Source organism: Onychostoma macrolepis, chromosome 07 (assembly GCF_012432095.1).
Source record: "Onychostoma macrolepis isolate SWU-2019 chromosome 07, ASM1243209v1, whole genome shotgun sequence".
Classification (NCBI taxonomy): Eukaryota; Metazoa; Chordata; class Actinopteri; order Cypriniformes; family Cyprinidae; genus Onychostoma; species Onychostoma macrolepis.
This window is the reverse complement of record NC_081161.1, coordinates 38,926,562-38,949,986: the sequence shown is the minus strand read 5'-3', so window position 1 is coordinate 38,949,986 and position 23,425 is coordinate 38,926,562. Positions and strand designations below refer to the sequence as shown.

The window sequence follows — 23,425 nt, the reverse complement described above, 5'->3', positions numbered from 1 at the left end:
TTGGAGACAGTAATTCAGAGGAGTGTGAAGTGATGGATCTCTTCAGGCTTTGATTGATCTGTGGCAACATGATCAATAGTTCTGTACTGGCAACAAAATGCTGAGGGGTTTTTTCCTGGCTGAGGAGCTTCCATTAGTAATTTACAGGATATGCTGCCATCTGGTGATCACTATTAGCCTACACTCTTAAAAATAAAGGTTCCAAAAGGTATAGGCCTATATATATCAGTGAATCTTTTGTGCAATGGAAAAGTTCTATGGAACTTCATATTTTATATTTTAACCTTTAGTTTTAAAAGTGTAGGTCCCAGGAAGGAATTCAATACATTTAATAACATCCAGGTGTTCAAAAATAGCATTGTATGTAGGCTACTTCAAACTCCTCCTGTGGGTTATATGATCTCAAAAAAGGTTTGTTATTTAATGAATGATCAGTTAATGATAATTGTTTCTCAAGACCTTTTAAAAAAGGTGTTGTGGTTTATCACGGGTTTGATGCACTAAAAAAAATCTGCCACACTGCTAGGCAATGATTTAAGCAGAATTGACAATATCATCTGCTTTGTTCTTAAACCTGCAGCAGCTTAGTTAAACTAGATTCAGTCCGCATAAAATAGGCTAATACTTAGTTAAAATCTTGTATTTACATTTTTTTTGTTCCGCTACCAACGACAATGCAAATGCACTAGGCCTTTGTAAAATGTAGGCAAATATATGAGTCTCATATGTGCGTTTATACTTTGGGGACATACAGCCTAGGCTACACATTTAGAAAAATGATTCATAAAAAGGAAAACTGTATTAGTTTAATAAATAAAATAAATTAAAATAAAATAAAATAAAATAAAATAAAATAATAAAATAAAATAAAATACAAGTTTTCTAGTAGTGTTTGTCCAGAAACAGTGTTTGCATGATGTACCATACCAAGGAATTTTTTGTTAGCTCTGCAGAAACCTGGAATAGTGTGATTATATTTATTATTTTAATAAATTCACACAATGCCTGAAACCAATCTCATTCGCATATGCTCTGTTTTTCACAATGTTTCACAAACTGAACCGGAACAACATGTTTAACTGGTATATGACCCACGTAGAGTGTGAAACTTGATGTAACGATAATCTGCATTTCTAACAAACGATGGCTCTTGTCTCTGTCTGCAGACAGGAATGTGCTCTTGTGAGAGAGGAAATACAAAAAAGGAGAACAAAAGCAACGTCACTGACACAAGGCGGCCAATCAGAGCGCAGGGTTTGTCACTCGTATCCAGGAAGTGGAAGATGCGCCCAACGCACGCCCGACTTCAGTCTCTGTCAGCGTAAATTCTTCATGATCAATCACTTATAACTTTGCACAGAAGTGATGGACTGGTCAGAAGGAGACGGAGTAAGAGAGAAAATGTTTTATATTCTCTTTTGTTTCGTCGTTAAATGGATTCATAAGACTAAGCTAACTTAGCATCTATTGCTAACTGATCACCTGTGTGTACGTGCTGATCGATCAACTATTCAATTCGTACTGCACATTTTATACATGTAATTATATGATTAGACCTGGAAAACAAGCCCGGCCGTGATTATTGCCTTTAACTGGCAATAACTGACTATAAATATGGGCCAAATTTTGAACATGGTTATGGGTCAGCTACAGTTTTCAGATAATTGGAAGGTTAAATTAGCATATTCAAAGTTCAAACCATCACTACAAGGAAGCAAATCAGATGTTTACTAGCAACATGTACCGAACTGAACTAAATCTGCTTGTTTTTAATATATATATATGCACTCGATATTGTCTGTTGATTTAAAAAATAACACATTTAAAATGTTTGATTATTTTTAAATAATTAAATATAATTTGGCATGAAGACCATGTTTTATTTTACATGGAGAGGGTCTCCCTCATGGGCACTACCATGTTGAAGTCACATGACCAGCCTGGGCATGCACCTTTTACTACAACCATTAATACTAATATGATTAATAGTAATATGTTTTCTACACACATCTGTCAGTGGATGTGTGTAGAAAACAAATTCTGTTTGTTAATTTTCAAAATCAGTCACATTTGATGTTAACCTTAAAATTAGTCAGAAATAACTTGTGATGTGATATTTTACAGAGCCACTCCCATGGACACATGGGTGACAGTTGCCATGGACATGGCGGAGGCCACTCCCACAGTCACGGTCATGGAGGACCTGGATTTGGCGGTATTGTGCCCGGCGGCTTCCACGGCCAGCTGGTCCCGGGACCTCTTGATCCCACGCAGCAGCCGAGGAAGGTCTCGCACCCGGAGGACAGCAGTTCTTGGGATATCGTCAAAGCAACACAGTGAGACTTATTCCCTAGACGTGCAATAAACACAATAGGATTACACTTAATAACCAGACCGGAATGTTTAGCTGCTGGTTATGTTTTTAAGATGCCCTGGAGGTTTTGTCACAGCTGTATACTGAAAGTATTTCTGTGATTACAGGAATTAGTTTAAGTGTAAATCTCACAAAATTGATGCTCAGATCACATTTCACTCCTAAAAATTATTTTTTATTATCCTGATTTGTGACAGTGTTTGCTTGACAAACAAATTCCCCCTCATTTAAAAAAGACAGTTATTGTATAATTATATTTAGTTTTTACCTTTAAAAGTTTGCATAAAAATAGTATTACAAATTCTGCCATTGTGTAAATATTGTGCAATTTGAATAATGTATCTTTATAATTTAAAACATATTTTGTTATATATTTTACATACTGTTCAAAAGTTTGGGATCAGTATGAGCATTTAATGTTTTTGATAGAAGTCTTATTCTCATCAAGTCTGCATTTATTTGATCAAATATACTGTAAAAACAGTAATATATTATTATTGCAATAATTATTTAAAATGCAAATGTTCTTATTTAAAATGAATTCTCAGCAGATCCTTCAGAAATCATTCTAATATGCCGATTTGCTGCTCAAGAAACATTTCTTATTATCATCATAATTATTGTGCTGCTTAATAATTTCTTGGAAACTGATGTATTTTTTCAGGATTTATTTTAAGAATAGAAAGTTCAAAAGAGTAGCACTTATAACATACTCATATAATCATACTGATCCCTAAACTTTAGTATTTTAGTGTCTGTTAATACTTTTTTTCCTCCCAGATTTTGCATTCACTGTTTTACAGGATTTTTTTTTTTCAATGTTGTTGAGAGTTCAACACTCTATGGATATTTCAAGCATCCAGTAAATGTTTCACGTATGTTCTTGATCTTACTCTGAGATCTATCTGCTCAGTAGTGAGTAGAAAGATTGTGTAAACAGATCATTCATCTTCCCTTTGTACAGAAGCAGACAATACAAATACACAATACTATTGTGCTGTTGTGTTGATATCTGGCTTTCTATTAACTCAAGCGGCGTCCATATCTGTTGTCTCACCTGCATGCTTCACACTGCTCACAAATAGTTCATTTCCATTAGACGATGCAGATCTTTTTATCACTTGTTCATGCAGAAAACCTGCATTGTATGTGGGTATACATGTTCAGTCAAGTCAATTCTGATGAAAAAAAATAAGTAAACAGCATCTTTCTTTTTAAATTTCTTTTTTTTTTTAAATTGTAGGTTTGGTGCTCTTGAGAGGTGTAAAGAACTTATTGAGGCTGGGTATGACGTTAGGCAGCCTGACAAAGAGAATGTTACACTGCTCCATTGGGCCGCCATCAATAATCGAGCAGATATTGTCAAGTAAGATGTGTTTTCAAGGTTTTTTTTTTCATGCAGTTATAATTTTTTTTAATATTTAAGATTTTTAAATGTTTTTGAAATAACCTCTTATGTTCACTAAGACTGCATTTATTTAATCATAAATAGTTTAATATGTAGTTTATTCCTGTGATGCAAAGCTGAATTTTCAGCATCATTACTCCAGTATTCAGTGTCACATGATCGTTCAGAAATCATTCTAATATGATGATTTTGTGCACAATTATTATTATTAGTGCTCAGTTAATAATGGTTCATCTTATTATCAATATTGAAAAACGTTTTTGCTGTGTAAACCGTGACATTTTTGTTCAGGATTATTGGATGAATAAAAAGTTAATTGAACAGCATTTATTTGAAATCTCAGCTTTGCATAACAGGAATAAATTACATTTTAAAATACATGCAAATAGAAAACAGTTATTTAAAAATGTAATATTACTGTATATCGTATATATTACTGTAATATTCGATCAAATAAATACGGCCTTGGTGAGCATAAGAGACTTCTTTGAAAAAATTAATTATTCCAAACTTTTGGCTGCCAGTGTACATTACTATTAAACAGTTGCAACACTTAAATCCCTTCACTTATTAAACCTATTCTTATTTGTATTTGCGTATGTTCTGCTGTGTTTCATAGATACTACATATCTAAAGGAGCCGTCATAGACCAGCTAGGCGGTGACCTGAATTCAACACCACTCCACTGGGCCATACGGTACGTTTCGGATACATACAGCAATAAATTTGCAATGACCTTACATAGTAGAACATGTCCTAGTAAATGTAGTGAACTACACCTGTGTGATCTTGAAGAACTGACATCTGCATTCATACATCCACTAGAATCACCAAAACACAGTCAGTTAACACCAGTGAAAAAATGGCTTTGAAAAATGTTGGTTCTAGCAGCATTCGCTTGCAAGTGGCACTTGACCGTGTTTTATATCTTCTGATGTTGTTCCTGGTCACCCCTGAACAGACAGGGTCATTTGTCTATGGTCATTCAGCTGATGCGATATGGAGCCGATCCATCATTAGCAGATGCTGAAGGGTATCGGGGTCTCCATCTGGCTGTGCTCTTCCAGCATATGCCCATCGCTGCATACCTTATGGCCAAAGGACAGGTGTGACACAAGCACAAAGTGACATTTTAAATAATGATGGAGGGTTTGAGTACTCAGTAATACAGTTGAATACTATTCTTGTTCCTGTGTTGTTGTAGGAAGTGGATTCGCCGGACATAAATGGACAAACTCCACTAATGTTGGCAGCACAAAAAATCATCGGGTAAGATGACCAATCGACTCAATCAGGCTTTGGAGTTTAGTTTTTTTTTTTTTTTTTACATCTGCCAATTATTAATTAAGTAACTATGAAACTATAATTTTTTTTAGTTAACATATGTAGAGATGATAGTAAATATTAACCTATGTATTTAAAATTTCGGGTCAGTAAGGTTTTTTTAAAAGAAGATAATAAATGTATTCAGCAAGGACTGATTAAATTGATCAGACGTGACAGTATAGAAATGTATAATGTTACAAATGATTTCTGTTAGTTTCTACAAAAATATTAAAGAGCTGTTAAAGAACTGTTTTTAACATTCACAAGTTTCTTGAGTACCAAATCAGCATATTAGAATGATTTAGAAAACTGTTATTTTAAATTGTAATAATATTTCACAATATTACTGTTTTCCTATATTTCTGATTAAATAAATGCAGCCTTGGGGAGCATAAATAAGAGACGTCTTTCCAAAACATTAAAATGTCTCACCAACTCCAAACTTTTGCACAGCATGTAATTGCATAATCTGTAATTTATAATTTATAGGTATCTTTTCATCTTGTACTGGCATTTGGCATATAGTGAGTGTTAATTTTAGAAGCTTTACTCAAAACGTCTAGCTCAGATATCGTAAAGTATTGGAGATTTGAGTCATCTTGTAGGCTGTGGTTGATGGCCTGATGTTTTTTTGTTCTCACACCTTGTCGTTTTGGTTTTTTGAAACGCAGACCTGAGCCCACAAACTTCCTGATAAAGTGCAACGCTTCCGTGAATGCGGTTGATAAAGTGAACAGAAACTCGCCTCTACACTGCGCTGTGCTGGCTGGCAATGTTGATGCAGTCCACATCCTGCTAGAGGCTGGAGCCAGCATCGACCTAGAGAATGCCAATGTAAGTGGGCACATAAGCCCTTAAAGTGCCCCTCTTATGAGTAATGAAGTGCCCCTCTTATGAGTAATGAAAGGTTCTTATTTTGGTTTTGGGAGTCCCCAGGTTGACATGCGTGCAAGGTCAAAAAACACTTTCATTGTCTAATAATATGGATTTATTTTTACCTTACTTGCTCAACGACTGCCAAGCGATTCGCTCAACGATTACATTTTCCAAACCCCTCCTTTGCGTGACGCTAATGTGCGGTGATTGGTCCGATTGGTCTCATTTTCATTTCATCATGCCTGTAATGCCTGATAAAGCAGCGTTTGTGAGCACAGTGCTGCTCTGTGTACAGTGTTACCGGGGAAACAGCTATTTTTAACGCTTCAAAAGCGGCACCTAGTGGCAAAGAATGAATTTGCATTTTCATTCAGACCAACACTAAAAGACCAATAAGTGGGCGGCAATATGCTAATGTTTCATGTTGAAGTCAACATGAACCTGCTTGGGATTCGTTTTAAAAACGACTCGTTTCAATGATTCAGAGTTGACTCTTTCTTTTGAGAGACAATAACTTTATACAAGGTGCACTTTCAGATTTAAAACTCTGCAGGATATTTTCATTCACTTAGAGCTGTGTTACACACTGCATGAAAAGTCATTTTCAAAAATCCATAATAGGGGCACTTTAAAGAGACTGTTCATCCAAAAATTTTAAATCTGTTATTACTTACTCCCCGTCATGTCGTTCCAAACCTGTATGACTACTTCTGTGATATTTTGAAGAATATTGCTAAGCAAATGGTTTTGGTTCCCAAATAACTTCCATAGTTTGGACAAAAAGTATAATGGTAGTCAATGGGACCTAAAACTGTTTGGTCTTGTTTTGTTTTGTGGTTTGCAGAAGAAAGAGAGTCATGCAGGTTTGGAACAATGTGATGTAAATGATGTCAGAATTAAATTTTTGGGTGAATTATCCCTTTAAACTGGCTTGTGTCAGAAGAAAACTCATTTTAAAAAAAGAGAGCATTTTATTACATTTTAGATGATTTATGAAAAATTGTGAGGTTATGAAAACTCAACTGTGCTGAATTGTGCATAATAAGACCAGAGACATTTATTAAAGAAGTAAATAGGGTCAGCTTTGATTTTATGATTATTTAAGTAGGCCTGTGATGTTATTTGTGCAAACAAAATGACTGCAGTCAAAGACTGTCCTTAAAACCTGTGTACTTTTTGAAAGTGCTCACATTCATTCCACATAAATGTAAACATCTTATTGCTTGCTTATTACATATCCAGTCACTAATTTCAAAGCCATAATGATGCAGTTTAAAACGGCAGAACAAAAGAGTAGTGTTTCTCCATAGCTGTAAAACTGGTTTCAAAGTAATGCCCTTCACTCAGCTGGCCGTTCGGTTTGAAAGTTGAGCTTTAATTTGTGTCCTTTTTAACTGATGTTTTTGCTGTTTTCAGGGTCACACTCCCATTGACCTGGCACACCAGGTGCACAGTCCTCTGCTCATTCACATGCTCAGTTTGGTGAAGACAGAGCGAATGAAAGCCAACTCCACATGTCTCAAACTGCTCAACAGATACAAGGTACACTCATGCTCAGACACACTCAGGCCAACAAGTTCAGATTAGAAAAAAGATTTACTTCGTAATGTAGATTTAATGCACTAAAATCTGGAGTATTATTCAGGTAATTTTGAATTTGAACAAACCTCTAATTTAACCTAATGAATGAATAAATAAAATAAATAACATTTTCTTAAGAAAATGGGAAATGTTAATAGTAAAAATGGTGTTTCATTGCATATGAATCCCAGTTTTAATGGTTGGATTTGTAACAATTGTTCCAGGCAAACTCACAAACACAGACATACACACACAACCGCTCTCACTAACCTTATTAAAGAGATGTGAGGCGAGTACTTGAAATCCCAGGGCTATATTTAACCTTGAATTAAGCTTTCAGAAACAAAAGCAGCCAATTTCTCACATAATGTGTGTTTGGCCCTGGAGAATTCTCCATTTTTAGGCTTTTATTAAACAAGAAAATAACATTCCACTTATTCTCTGACCCACATTCCTCTGCTGTAACCCTGATTTTTCATCGCAGTTGAAAAGACTTCATTATTCAGACTCTGAGTGTGTGACTGTGTGTGTTTCAGGTCTGTCTGCTGTATGTGTTCAGTGTTGTTGTGGTCGGAGCCATCGGTTCCATATTAGACATGAAGACAGAGTCCTGGTTACTGAAGGGTTTGCTGCTGGCCTGCACCATAGCTGTGATCAACCTCACTTCAAGGTTTAAGCATTAACAAACACACTGACTTTACTGACTTGTCGTACATATGGATTTATAAGGCCCTGTTTCTACAATATCACTCTTATCATTTTTACAACAAATGTATTCCTTTGTATATTATACATAAAATATAACATTTGCAACAAACTATGTACACTATATTACACTAAGAAATCAAGAAACTAATTTTATTTTGGTAATATGTAATCTGATAAAAGAATGCTATATTTTATTTTATGCCATGGTCTGTCTGAATACTGGATTCTGATTGGCTGGCAGGTGTTGATTAAATTCATTGAACTGCACAGGTAGTTCCAGGTCAGTTTAATCACGTTCTATATTAATGCGCTTTCTATAAACATTGGTAACCATAGTAACATACAGTTACAGTTGAATAGTACTACAGACGAAAATAACCGTCATTTTTATCGTTCCGGTCAAATATTGCAGCGCAAATATTATTAACATCTTTAATATGTGAATGCTGGGAAATGACCATGGCATAAATGGGATAATCAACGGCTAGCTGTGCATTAAATGATTTGAATGCACCGCGGAGGCACGTTCTTCGCCTCCACGTCATGCATTCAAATCGTTTAATGCACAGCTAGCCATTGATTATCCTTACATGTATTATATGTTTGTGTGTGTATATATATATATATATATATATATATATATATATATATATATATATATATATATATATATATATATATTATATAAACAAAAGCATTAATTAAAATCAGATTAAAATATAATAATTAAAATATTTTATATACAGTCGTGGCCAAAAATATTGCCACCCTTGCAATTCTGTCAGAAAATGTAACCCTTCTCTCAGAAAATTGTTGCAGTTGCAAATGTTTTGGTATTCACGTTTATTTTTTTGTTGTTTGCATTGGAACAACACAAAAAAAAAACAGAAGAAAAGTCAAATCTGATACAATTCCACACAGAACCCAAAAAATGCACTGGACAAAATTATTGGCACCCTTAACTTAATATTTGGTAGCACCCCCTTTGGAAAAAATAACTGAAATCAATTGCTTCCTGTAACCATGAATGAGTTTCTTACACCTCTCTGCTGGAATTTTGGAGCACTCTTCTTTTGCAAACTGCTCCAGGTCATTCAGATTTGAAGGATGCCTTCTCCCAACTGATGTTTTCAGATCTCTTCACAGGGATTCAGATCTGGACTCATTGCTGGCCAATTCAGAACTCTCCAGCGCTTTGTTTGTAACCATTTCTGAGTGCTTTTTGAAGTGTGTTTTGGGTGATTGTCCTGCTGGAAGACCCATGACCTCTGGTGGAGACGCAGCTTTCAGACACTGGCCACTACGTTGCGCCCCAAAATTCTTTGGTAATCATCAGATTTCATGATACCGTTCACACAGTCAAGGCATCCAGTGCCAGAAGCAGCAAAGCAACCCCAAAACATCTTTGAACCTCCACCATGTTTGTCTGTAGGGACTGTGTTCTTTTCTTTGAAGGCCTCATTTCTTTTTCTGTAAACAGTGCCATGATGTCCTTTACCAAAACGGCAACTTTTTTACTTTTGTCTCATCTGTCCACAGTACCTTCTCCCAGAAGGATTGTGGTTTTGTCACATAAGTTTTGGCAAACTCCAGTCTTGCTTTTTTATACCGTTGTGTCAGCAGTGGTGTCCTCCTGGGTCTCCTACCATAGCGTCCCTTTTCATTCAGATGGCGACAGATAGTGTGAGCTGACACTGTTGTACCCTGTGTCTGCAGATCAGCTTGAATTTTATTTGGAAGTTAATTAGGGGTTATTCATCCACCATTCGAACAATCCTTCGTTGTGATTTTTCATTAATTTTGCTCTTCTGTCCACGTCCAGGGAGGTTAGCTACAGTGCCACGGGCTGTAAACCTCTTGATGATATTGTGCACAGTGGACACAGGAACATTAAGATCTCTGGAGATGGACTTGTAGCCTTGAGATTGTCCATGTTTTTCCACAATTTTTTTTCTCTCAAATCCGCAGACAACTCTTTACACTTCTTTCTTTTCTCCATGCTCAGTGTGACACACAACACAAAGGTTGAGTCAACTTTTCTCCATTTTAACTGGTTGCAAGTGTGACTACTATATTACCCACACCTGTTACTTGCCACATGTGTCTAAATACAAATTACAGGAGCATCACATGCTTGAAAAGCAATTATTTCTTACAATTTTGACAAGGTGCCAATAATTTTGTCCAGTTCACTTTTGAGTTCTGTGTGAAATTTTATCAAGTTTGACTTTTCTTCTCTGTTTTTTTGTGTGGTTGCAGTGCAAACAAAAACAATAAGCAGGTGAATACCAAAACATTTGCAATTGGAACAATTTTCTGAGAGAAGTGTTGCATTTTCTGACAGAATTGCAAGGGTGCTGATATTTTTGGCCGTGACTGTATATAAAGATGGATGGATAATGTAGATTTTGTTGTACTGATTTTAATGATTTTGAATGATACTGATTTTAGTATATTTTTAAATTTAAATATATTTAAATATTACATTTATTTTGTTATAATTTCAGATTTTTAAATAATTCTGAATACTGCACATTCTCAGAAAAATGCTTTATAAATTGTTTGGTTTTGAAACTATTTAATTTTTATTTTTTATTTTTTTAAAGAGACAGATCATGGCAGTATGTCTTGGTATGAAGGGCTTTATATAATTTGCAGGTCTGTTGCACTTAATGCAAATCTGTGAACAGAATAACTGTGTGCAATAATATTGACTTCCTCACGAGGGCGCTGTAAGCTCAGTAAAACATCTCTGTTTAGCTCAGTGGTTTTCAATCCTGGTCCTGGAGACCCACCACTCTATTGTGTATCTCTCATGTATATTACAATACATATTAAATATCTACGGTACACAGGCAGAGTAAGAAGAGCTGAATTTAGAAGAAGAGCTGTTGTTCCCAGTATTGAAAGCATCTTGACAATGCTGTCCCGTTTGTGTGGTTTGTTCCTGTAGGCAGTTGGCGACTGTGGCGGTCCGGTCTTTGATTCCCTCCACAGGTCTCATGGCTTCTGTCTTCTGGATGGTGGTCACCTGGGGCTTGTGGTTTCTGCCTGATATCCTTGTATAAGACATTTGAAACTGATCATAACTTTCATACAGATGTGTTTATACCAGCCAGGATGGGTTTTATATATCCACCTCATGTTCAAGCCAGAGTTATTATAGTTGTATGTGTTGGGTGTTTGTAAATACCTTAACATGCGTCGTTCACATGAACCGAGCGCTACGGTTCAGATGCTCTTCACTATCAACATCACAGCCTTACTGTATTACTACCTCCGCTCCTGCAGGACAGACCCTGGCATCATCAAGGCAACCGAGGAGGAGAAGAAGAAGGTAAGACTCTGGATGTGATTGGCTGGCATGCTGCCGCTGACTGATTAATACATTTACCAGTTACTTGTGGTGAGATTCTGGGCACAGTGAACCAGTGTTGCCAGGGTAACGGCACAAGTGGGCTATTTTGAAAATACAGTCGCGGGAAAAATTACAGAGCCGTGGTTTGCGTTTTTTTGGGCTACTTTTATAATGTACGGCGGCCGCTCAAAGTGTATATAGACAAATCAAAATTAAAATAGATCCTTTTACTAATGTGTATTATACTTGAAATGTATCCCTGGCAACTTAAGAACCGAGAGACGGTTGTAACATCACAAACAACGTGAGTTTCAGCAGAGCACATGTTAAGGCTTTTACACAGCAGAAATAAACTTGACAACAGCCACTATAGATTATATTAGATAATAAACACACGATTATGATAGGATATTTGTATGTGATTTTCTTGAGATTGAATGTGTAAGTCTGAAATGCTAATTTGTGCAGCGATATAAAAGGCTATAAATAGCATATTTTAACAACAGTAAACGACCAAATTCCACATTTGCTCGTAAAAGGAAGTTATTACAAACACTCGATGGTGGTTTGAAGTGAGTTCTGACTAAAAGTGTATTATTAATCTCATAAATTGTCTTATGTAGCATGATGCTAATGTTAGCTCTAATGCACCTGCAGAACAGGCCCAATTCTTCTTCATAATGCATTTTGTCATAATACTTCATAAGGTCGTAAGAAAATGTTTTTTTGTATTTATTTAGAAATACTTTTGTTTTGATAATAGTTGGGTAAATGTATACTGGGATTGAAGCGATGTGGCTTGGTAAACGTTTCATTGCCAGTATAAAGGGTAATAATGGCTGAATAAAAACAAAAGAATAATAAGGATTATGTCTCATACCTGGCGGAAGTGTGAAAGATTCTGCTTCCTTAAACTAGTTTGTCATGCATTTCTTTTTCAACACATTTACAGGTAAATCCTAGTATTTTAAATATGCGATTAATCACAGCCCGTGATTATATACATATTATTTATTTTATTTATTTAATTATACTATAATTAATTAATGTATTTATTTATTTATAGAAGCAACTTAGAAAATAATAATAAAGCAAATGATAATGAGATTAATTAAAAGATAACAAATAGCATAAATTTAAAATCAGTACAGCAAAAATATATGTATAAATAGCCATTAATAACACATATAGCATAAATTAAAATCAATACAGCAAATCTAGATATGTATGAATAACATGATATTTATTTATACATATTATTTTGTATAGTTTGTAGACGTAGTTATAGTTTGTGCAGTACTGATTTTCATTTATTTAGATTTCTTAAAGAACTAAAAATGTAAATTTAAATAAGCATTTGTAAATTCTTTGTTTTTTAAATATGTTTAAATAAAAAAATATTTTAATATTCTTGCTCTTTACATGTGCTTGTTGCGATCAGCGTTTTCTGATTTATATTGACCATTTGAATTGGCGGAGTCGGTTGCATTGTTTGACGTAATGATTCCTTTAGGTTCTTACACTCTTTCTAGTCTCTTGGGCGACTTTAACAGGTTCACCTGTCTCTCTGTAGAATATCGTGGTTCTGGCAGAGGCAGGCTGTCTGGATCCCAGGATATTTTGTACTTCATGTATGGTAAGTTATTATCTCTTTTCAGTGACGAGATAGAGAGGGCAAATGATGAAAAGAAAACTGGATTGGGAAATGATGCAAGATAAATTCAGACTTGTTACCTTCTCAAAGCACCGAATGAGTCCAAGCATGTGCACTAACCACAAGGCCATGGTTAGGAAAATCTGCATGGTTTTACCGTAGTACTGACAGGAACATATATTTTAAACATTCTTCAGAGTTTCCTATAGAGTTTAAAAACCTTGTTTTTGCAGATGAGGAAGCCAATGAGAGCAAATCACTGCTTTTCCTGTAACGCCTGTGTCGCTAAACAGGACCACCATTCCATTTGGATCAATGGCTGCATAGGTAACCTGCACGAACTAGGATGTTTTATAGCATAGACTTCCTTCTCTCTCATTTTTTGCTCTCGTTATGAGTCACTCATGCTAACCTCCTTTTACAGGGGCCAGAAATCACCCGTACTTTGTGCTATTCCTGGTTGCTCTGAACTTCCTCTGCATATGGATGTTCTACGGCAGTATCGTGTGTAAGTCACCACTCGAATGTACACTACCATTTGTGGTCAGTACAATTAAAAATAACTGTTTTCTGTTTTAATATATTTAAAAATTTGTGATGCAAAGCATCATACTCCAGTCTTCAGTGTCACATGATCCTTCAGAAATCATTCGAATATACTGATTTGTAGCTCAAGAAAAAAAATCTCATTATCAATGTTGAAAACGGTTATGGGGCATATTTTTGTGGAAACCATGATTTTTCAAATTCTCTGATGAACAGAAAGTTCCCAAATGAATAGTTGATGTCTGTAAAATACTACATCTTGCATTTTCAGTGTTTTTTTTTCTGTGTGTAGACTGGTCCGAACACTGTCCACCGCACTACACAGAGGAGGGCATCTGGGGGGTGGTGACCGCTCTGACGGGCTGCTCTCCCTGGGTGCTCTACATCTTCTGCTTTGCTTTCTTAAACGCTTCCTGGGCCTCCATCCTGCTTTTGGTGCAGCTCTATCAGGTGAATCACATGATGATTTGCTATAAACTTCGAAACATCCCAGCTAAATCAGGGCTCTACGAGTAGTGAGTAGTGCAAGTTTAAATTCAAGTTTAAAAAAAGGTGTAAACCTTTTAAAATGTGTAAATAATGACCTTCTCATATGTCTGTAGTGTTTTAGCAGGAGATTGAATTTCTCACATGATTAACAAACAGGCATTAGGAACATGTTCTCACACTAGCATAATAATGCCCTGACTTCCTGTCGGGAGTTTGAACGAGTTAATAGTGGTCAATAGTGGAAAGTGGGAGTGGACTGTTTGTCTTTTGATTTCACACAAATGCATGCACAGACTCTTCATGGTTTGCTTTGTTTCTTCACAGATCGCGTTTCTCGGGCTGACGACGGCCGAGAGAGCGAACCTGATGCACAGACAGAGAAAACTCCCTCAAGCCTCCTCTCTCAGACAAAACCCATTCAAGTGAGGACGTCTTCATTAGTATAGGGTTGATAACACTCGTAAAGTTCTTATTTTTAATTGTGTTTCTTCTCTCACAGTCTTGGAGTGGTGAGGAACCTGGTGAACTTCTTCCAGTGGCGCTGCTGTGGTCTCTGTAAGCCAATGGTGCTGGACTGGACTCAGCAGTATCCCATGGGTCTCAGCAGAGACCATCCCATGTTCAGCGGCCCCGATGCTGTTTGACCCCCAGCAATCAGTCGCCCACTCAGGGAGAGCGACGTCCCCAGTTCTGGAGCCATTGGTTTGATTTGAATGCCTTTTTAATGATGGAAATGAAGAACAGACTGAATGCTAATTTGGATAATCATTTGTTCTATTTGCAAGAACATCCACCTTTTGTATTTGAGGGAAATATAGTATATGTGATGTGCGTTCAAGGTCAGATTTTGCCTTACAGCTTAAGTTGTACATAAGGATGAATACATGTTTATAAGCACACTGATATATTTTGAACAGAAATATTTTGTAAGGTAGGGTAAGATCACTTTATGGTTTTTACTCTAAGTCCTTTTACAGGAAGTGACCACTATACGTATGCTCTTTGTGAAAAGATTTGTAAATCGGAGCAATTTTATTTCTACAAAAAATGCTAATTTCGAGAACCGTGCATCCCTTGATGAGTCAAAACACATTTGAAATGACTTTACAACCACAGCGTTTATAGCATTATACATGCAGGACGAACCATATATTTTAGTAGCTATTAGTATCACGTTACCTTTAATCAGTAATGTTTTCAAAGGCAGTTGATCTTTTATTTATGCACTGTGTAGTACAGGGCTGTGCCTGATAGCATCAGCTCGCTCTTTACTGCAGTTCTCAATTCTATTCATTATACTTTATTACGCTGTATGTCATAATAAGAGAAAAGTGCTGTTCTTGATTCTTGCTCTGTGCTTTGGAATAAATCGGACCACTTTTGTAATTCGCTGGTCAGAGTGTTTCTCCAGGTAAAGGTATATTTTTTGCTGATCTAACAAAAAAAAAAAAAAGGTTATTATTGAATAACTTGCATTACAGCCATTATTAGCTAGTAGAGAAGGAATTTTAGATATATAAAAAGTATAAATATATAGTTTTTGAAATAAGTGCTGCTACTTGATCAAAAATACAGTAAAAACTGAATTGATAAATATTACTTCAATTTATAATAACTTTTCTATTTTATTAATTTTGTAATATAATGTACTTCTGTGGTGCAAAGTTGAATTTTTAGCATCATTACTCCAGTTTTCAGTGTTACATGATACTTCAGAAATCATTCTAATATGCTGATTTTATAAGTTTATTATCCTAGTTACTGATTGTCTTTGAATCAATGTTGAATGACACATCTTTTATCCTTTATTTACTCTTTATTTTTGTTTTTATGCTATGACATGACATATATACAGTTACAATTCTTAGGATTCTTATAATTGTTTCATGCAGCATAGCATCAACATAAGATTAAGTTTAAAGCTGAAGTGTGTACATTTAAAAAAAAATCTTAAAATACTTTCCCCTGCCCCAACTTAACATGAGGGAATAAGTAAGGTGGATGAGGTTCTCAAAAAGTAAACATTTTGCACCATCACAACATAATACTGCTTAACCACACAGGAACACCGGTTCAACCAACGGTGAGAGTTTTGGGTGGGATTTTTTTTTTTTAATCTGATCTATGGCAAAAAGTAAAGTACAATACTGTTTGGAACTGACACACTTCAGCTTAAGTATAAAGCTGCCTTTTCACTGCACACAACAAACAGCGTTTGATTGACCAGAAGTCATTCATTTCCTATGGAAAGTGGAATTTTCTGATCCAAATTGAGCTTTGAATGCATTAAAACATGTAAAAATGCATAGTTAATTAATTCATTAATAAAATTTTTGTACTCTTTTATGCATTCCACCATAGATGGTGCATGTTTAGAGGGTAAATGCTCTTGCTATTGCACTCCTTCACTGAACATGCAAAAAAAAAAAAATTAATCAATGCTGCCACTAGGGGGCTGTCCTGTTCAGATGATGTGTGCTGTGAAAAAGCGGCTGTATTGGGTTGGATTAAACTTGTCAATCATTCTCCTCAACCATACCCAGGTTCCCCAGGCCACGCCCCTTTGGACCAAAGTTTTTGGCATAGCAAACTGGAAAAAAATTAAAAAAGAGAAATCTGTTGACAAATCTTAGTTGTGAATAATAAAATACGTCAGGGCTAAAATTCAATTACACTCTTAGGATAAAAGGTATAAAACTGTAACTGGGACGTTACCATCTAGAGGTAAATAAAGTACAAAGATGTACCTTTTAGCTTTTGTACCCTAGAATACCACGCCATTGACAGCTTTGTACCTTTTTTTTCTGAGAATGTAGTATTCAGCAATATTTTTAAAACGCTGTTGTAATATTTTATTTTAATTATTAATGCAAATTTCTATGGAAGCCCATTTCTGCCATGGAACAAAAAATAAAAATGGTACTTGCAAGCTTTTATCTCACAAATTCTGACTTTTTCTCAGAATTGCGAGAGATAATTCCACAATTGTGAGCAATAACACTCCCTGCTAACAATCATGAGTTTACATATCACATTTCTGTCTTTTTTGGAATTCTGAGTTTTTCTCGCAATCCCAACTTTTTTTTTTATGTCTTTGCAATTGTTTTTTGTTTTCACCATGGAATTAAAACAAAGTTTAATAATGACTTTATATCTCACAATTCTGATTACGACTTGAATTTTTTCTCTCGCAATTCTGAGATGTATTTTTTTTTTTTCTCTAAAGTGCGAGAGAAAAGGTTTGAATTGTGAGATCACCTTTTTTGCTTTTTTATCCTGTGGTGGAAACAAGCTTCCGTAAATTTTTGTTAACATGATCAAAAGCACTCGGCGTAATACAACTTATTAAATGATCATCATTCAGGCTTTCATCGCTGCAATACTTGTGCTCTTGATTGCATCAGTTGGCTTGTAATGACTGTTGAACGATAACTAGGTCTGTCTGAAACAGAGTATCTATTGATTGGTTAAGTGATATTAATGAGATTGAGCTGGCAGAGATCTTGCAGTCACGTTTGATTGATTGTACCTTTACAATAGAGCTCTCCATCTTTATCCGTCACTGTGGTGGATTCCAGGCTCTTCCCACACAATAAACAACGGAAGCAGGTTTTGTGCCAGGGCTGTTGGATCAGAACCAGTCGCAGTCTGATAAATTACTACAGTGAAATGTGCTATACACAGCGCTGACCTGTGACAGCAGCATATTGCAGAAGTGCTGAGAAGGGAACACGTTCTCAAAATATGCTTATATTTCTGTTTGAATGGTTAAATATTAATATATTTCATATCATAATACAGTATAATGCATCAAAACTCTTGAGTCAGCTTCTTGCTTTAATTCTAGCTGTAGTTTTACCTTTCCAGCGCCCATGACTTTCTCTGCTGCGTAAACGGCTTTAGAGCAGCGAGGACAGCGATCTGTACTCCCCAGCTTCTGTGCAAACTTGTTTGGGTTTGAGTTAGAAGATGCAGGGCGGGGAGCTTTGGGCCTTAACATAAAAACATGCACATAAGAATCACAAAACTACAATAACTCTTCTTCTAAATGCTCTTAATTAAAGTGGTACTCTATCTTTAAAGGAATTGTTCACACAAAAATAAAAACTTGCTCAAATTTACTCACCCTCAGGCCATCCAAGATGTAGATGAGTTTCTTCATGAAAACAGATTTGAAGAAATTTAGAATTACATCACTTGATCGACAATGGATCCTCTGCAGTGAATGGGTGCCGTCAGAACAGAGTCCGAACAGCTGATAAAAACATCACAATAATCCATGTTTTTAATTACACTGTAAAAAGTGATAAGTTGACTTAACATAAAAAAAACTGAGGAAACCCGTTGCCTTAAAATTAAGTACATAATAATAAATAAAAAAGTTAAGTGAACTTGACAATTCAATTAACTTATTTTTTTAATTATCATTTACTTAAAAATTTTAAGGCAACGGGTTTCCTCAATTTTTTTTCCTCAACTTTTTACAGTGTAAGTTTGTAAGAAAGAAATCCATCATTAAGACTTTTTAACTTTAAACCATTGCTTCTGGCTAAAATACAAGTCCTCTATACATAATATTGCTTTTTCCAATGAAAGGAGAGAAATATACACAGATCAAGCACTGTTTACAAGCAAAATGAGTCTAAAACGGTTTAATCACGTTATTATGTACACTGTAAAAAGTGATAAGTTGACTTAACTTAAAAAAATTGAGGAAACCCGTTGCCTTAAAGTTATTAAGTAATAATAATTTAAAAAAATAAGTTAAGTGAATTGTTAAGTTCACTTAACTTTTTTTTTTAATCATTATTTAATTATTTTAAGGCAACGGGTTTCCTCAATTTTTTTAAGTTGTCAACTTATCACTTTTTACAGTGTATTACTGACAGAAATAGTTTAAAGTTAAAACACCTTTTTAGATGTTTTTTTTTTTATAACAAACAGCTTTTCACTTCATAAGACAGTAAGTAATGGACTGGAGTCATGTGGATTATCGTAGTTTTTATCAGCTGTTTAGATTCTCGGCACCCATTCACTGCAGAGGATCCATTGGTGATCAAGTGATGTAATGCTAAATTTTTCCAAATCTGTTCTGATGAAGAAACAAACTCCTCTACAGCTTGGATGGTCTGAGGACGAGTAGATTTTCGGCAAATTTACATTTTTAGGTGAACTGTTCCTTTAAGAATATATATATATATATATATATATATATATATATATATATATATATATATATATATTTAAAGATATTTCCAGGACATACTCTTGAGGCTGAAGTTCTTCATTATTGATGGGATCAGAACTCAAAGCTCCGGCGCCCTGGCCGTACCCATAACCTTTTGGACCATATTTCTTGCCGTAACAGGATTTGCAGTAAATCTCAGACTCGTGTGCTGCAACCGTAGTGCTATCCAAACCTTTACGACAAGTCACTAAAGAACAGAAAGATAACTCTTTTAAAATATGTAAAGCACATAAAGTATAAAATTATAAATACACACAATTCAAACATTTGATTTTGAAAGAAGTCTCTGTGGCTCAAGGCTGCATTTATTTGATAGAAATGCATTGAAAACGGTAATATTATTAAATATTATTCCAATTTTAAATAACTTCATATGAAATACATTTTAAAATGCATTTATTATAAATTGAATTTATGAATTCATGATCCTTCAGGAATCATTCTAATATGCTGGTTTTCTGCTCAAGAAACATTTCTTTTTATTATCAATGTTGAAAACGTTTGGACTGTTTGGATGCATTTTGTTTTTTAGCATTCTGTGATGAATAGAAAGTTCAAAAGAACAGCATTTATTTGATATCAAAATATTTTTGCATTTTAAAATCTCTTGATGGATCTATTGGGAGAGACAGAGGGAGTGTAGAGTTGGAGCGTGATCTCGCGGCTCCTCCAGAGGGCTGTCATCTCCTGTCTGCGTTCGTCAGCTGCTGCACTTTCAGCCAGGATGGCTCAAGAGGCTCATGGGAGCTTGTCTTTGTGTCTAATTTTGGGATGGATGAACAAGAGGCTCTGGGAGACCAAAGCATCCACAGCAGATGGAAACAGGCCCTTGAATGGTGGCGAAGTGCAGGGGTGTTTGTGTTATCAGTCTCAGACTGACTATCACCACCCTTTCTGGCACGACTCAAGCGTTTAAGAGTTAATGCTGCGCCACTGAAAGCTGCTGCTCACTGGGAAACATTTCAAAGAGTACTTTTGCTTTTGATGGCATTTTAGTTCCCCAAACCCCCCATCATCATCATCATCAGCTCCATATATCAACTATATATTAAATATTCTGACATTTTTAAATATTCTGACATAACCAGATACATGAAGCAGAAGAAATGGGCCAGGGTTATCAAACTAACACCATTAAAAAAACATTACTTGAAATAAAAAAATAAGTATTTTTAATAAAAATTTAAAACAAAAGACAACATTTCTAATTTTCATTAGTTTAAGTTGAAGTACTAAAATAACTAAAACAATAAATTAAATGTAGACATAATTTGGGGGGGAAACAAAAGACAACATTTTTTTAAAATAAAATGAAAACGGAAAATACAAAACTAAAATAAAATATTAACAAAAATGATAATAGTAGTGATATTAAAATAACACTCCTGGGAGCTTATTGCTTCATCCTAAAATACTGATGCTATTGAACTAAACATTTGATGGCTCAATATAAAACTTAAAGGTAAATATGTTTGGCAAACATACTAATGGACCCAAGGGCTGAAGGATGCACATGTTTGCGTTTTAACAACTTATTTTATTTAAGTTTAGTTTGGTTTTACATTTTGTTCTTCTTTATCCCACTGGTTTTTCCTTATGTTTGTGTGTGTGTTTTTCTTTCTAGCTAAAACTGCTCTATTCACAATGCTTTTATTTTTATTATTTGGCACCTGGTTACCTGAAAGACGTATCTGGTGAAGTCATCTATCTTAAAATGTTTCAAACCCACAAGGAAAATCTTAAACTCTCCGAACTTGACCTTTCAGGGTAAGAGTAACATTCAGTTTATTAATGTTTTGTGGCCTTACTGCAGATGAAGCAGGTTTTGTGGAAGCTCCGGCTGTTGCACTGGATCTCCTCAGCATGGTAAACCGTCTTCTCACAGGCCGCACACTTGGCTCCTCCACCCCAGTTTGGCATCTTTGGCTCTGGCACAGGCTCTGACATTCACAAGGACGGGAAAAGAGGCAATCAATGCAAAACTGCCAACAACTAGAAAGAATGAGTGTTAAAAAAAAGAGTTAACTAACACAGTTGAAATCTTTACCATTTGTTAAACACTGACAAAAGCTTCATGTGACTGGTCAGATATAAAAATAGATGTATGCTATCTCAAAGTAATATGTGTCTTTCTATCTCATCTCTTCTAATATCACCTCACTAGTCTGGAATGCAATGATAACGGCCCAGAAATAGAACTTTTATTAGTGCCACTGCCAGCTTACAAGTAATGACTGCTTTGTAGTGTGACTAAAAGACTGCAGTTCTGTAAAAATCTGTTCGAATATTTACATTACGAAGTCTTTTATGTTCACCAAGGATGCATTTATTTGATTGAAAATGCTGTAAAAACTGTAATATTGTGAAATATTATTACAATTTAAAATAACTGTTTTATATCTGAATATATGTTTTAAAATGTAATGTATTCCTGTGATGCAAAGCTGGATTTTCAGCATCATTACTCCGGTCTTCAGTGTCACATGATCCTTCAGAAATCATTCTAATATGCTGATTTGCTGCTCAAGGAACCTTTAAATGCAGTTGTGCTGCTTAATATTTTACATAATCCTTTGATGAGTTAGAAAGCTTCCTTTTTGAATGATAGTAATTTCTTTCAACTAATAAAAGCCCATACTTTTGAATGGTAGTGTAACTTTATTGATCTCATACTGATATTCTCTTTACACATATTCTACTTTGTAAGAAGGAAAGATTTAGTAATGTCACGACTGTTGAAGCAATTTTAATTAGTAACTCTTTCACATTACAGACAATAAAATTAACTTTCATTAAAAAGTCATTAACAGAGCTTATATGTTACATAATCATTTGATGTACATTCAAATGTAAATATATTTGTAACATGATCTTTCTAACTGAATGTATTATTACCTGTTTTGTTGTTGTTGATTTTATTGATGAAAGTCATTAGTTACCCAATCATCATAACTCAAATAAAACCTGATGAATTCTTCTAAAATCACTTTTTACAGTGTTTCTTATTTCCATATTTATGATTACACACTCTCAGAAATAAGGTAGGAAATAAAGGTACAAAAGCTGTCACTGGGGCGGTACCTTTTCAAAAGGTACACTTTTGTACCTATTAGGTTCAAATATGTACACTTTAAGTACTAATATGTACCTTTAAGGTACCAAAATGGACCTTTTAGGTACAAATATGTACTTTTTGAAAAGGTACCGCCCCAGTGACAGCTTTTGTACCTTTATTTCTGAGAGTGCATTACAGCACAAATGATGAATCTATGGATAAACATAAAAATGCAAATGTTTAAATTCTACTTACACAGGTTATATAAGAAATCTTTTTCTGGAAATGATGCTTTCACCTCTGTCCAGCTCAGGGTCCTGATCATGTCCATTTCGGACCCTCTTTGGTGGATCTTTATATACTGGGCATCACTGCCTCACCTCCACACACACTCACTCACTCACTCACAATTTTAAGAGGACCAGGAGGCCGTGCTGACATTCAAATTAGTCTATCCTCCTAAATTAACTGCTGACAATACACAGATGCAATGCAGTTGCAGTGGCCTCCTCCAGTCCTGAGCTCAGATATTCTACAAACTCTGCAGCATTTGTTCAGTGCTTTAAAGGCTTGAGTGCTCAACCCAGTTTAACAACTGTGCACAGTGTGACAAGTTCACAGGCTGAATAGCCTAAATAATGGGAAAATTCATATAGGCTGCATATACATTAAATGTTCTGGATGACTGAATATTAAAATTGATGATGACAATTTTTTTTGGTTACCATTTCTCTGCCTAATTGCAGTTATTTTATGCTTTGGATGATTATCCAAAAGAACAGACTGTACTTTACAGGCATAA

The 23,425-nt window shown here is 35.2% G+C and overlaps 2 protein-coding genes across 3 annotated transcripts; one reads left to right on the top strand and one right to left on the bottom strand.

Annotated features, from left to right (window-relative positions):
* The first annotated feature begins 1,239 nt into the window (after positions 1-1,239).
* Positions 1,240-15,706, top strand: zdhhc13 (zinc finger DHHC-type palmitoyltransferase 13). The gene is made up of 17 exons (XM_058782723.1): positions 1,240-1,389; positions 2,125-2,336; positions 3,618-3,740; positions 4,402-4,479; positions 4,744-4,888; positions 4,987-5,051; positions 5,780-5,942; positions 7,401-7,526; positions 8,102-8,235; positions 11,227-11,329; positions 11,488-11,610; positions 13,205-13,267; positions 13,519-13,612; positions 13,710-13,793; positions 14,124-14,281; positions 14,645-14,742; positions 14,820-15,706. The coding sequence occupies exons 1-17, from the start codon at positions 1,366-1,368 to the stop codon at positions 14,962-14,964; spliced, it is 1,938 nt and encodes a 645-aa protein (XP_058638706.1). The 5' UTR covers positions 1,240-1,365; the 3' UTR covers positions 14,965-15,706.
* On the bottom strand, positions 15,619-23,038 carry csrp3 (cysteine and glycine-rich protein 3 (cardiac LIM protein)). Of its 2 annotated transcripts, none has more exons than XM_058782724.1 (7): positions 22,879-23,038; positions 21,377-21,508; positions 19,587-19,755; positions 18,180-18,312; positions 17,850-17,943; positions 16,860-16,910; positions 15,619-15,754 (listed from the first exon to the last, which is right to left on the bottom strand). In XM_058782724.1, exons 2-7 carry the CDS (start codon positions 21,486-21,488, stop codon positions 15,636-15,638), a joined length of 678 nt encoding a protein of 225 aa, XP_058638707.1. In that variant the 5' UTR covers positions 21,489-21,508; positions 22,879-23,038; the 3' UTR covers positions 15,619-15,635. The 2 variants fall into 2 exon arrangements, with proteins under 2 accessions (XP_058638707.1, XP_058638709.1); XM_058782726.1 differs by having other exon boundaries at positions 15,657-15,749.
* Positions 23,039-23,425: the final 387 nt, after the last annotated feature.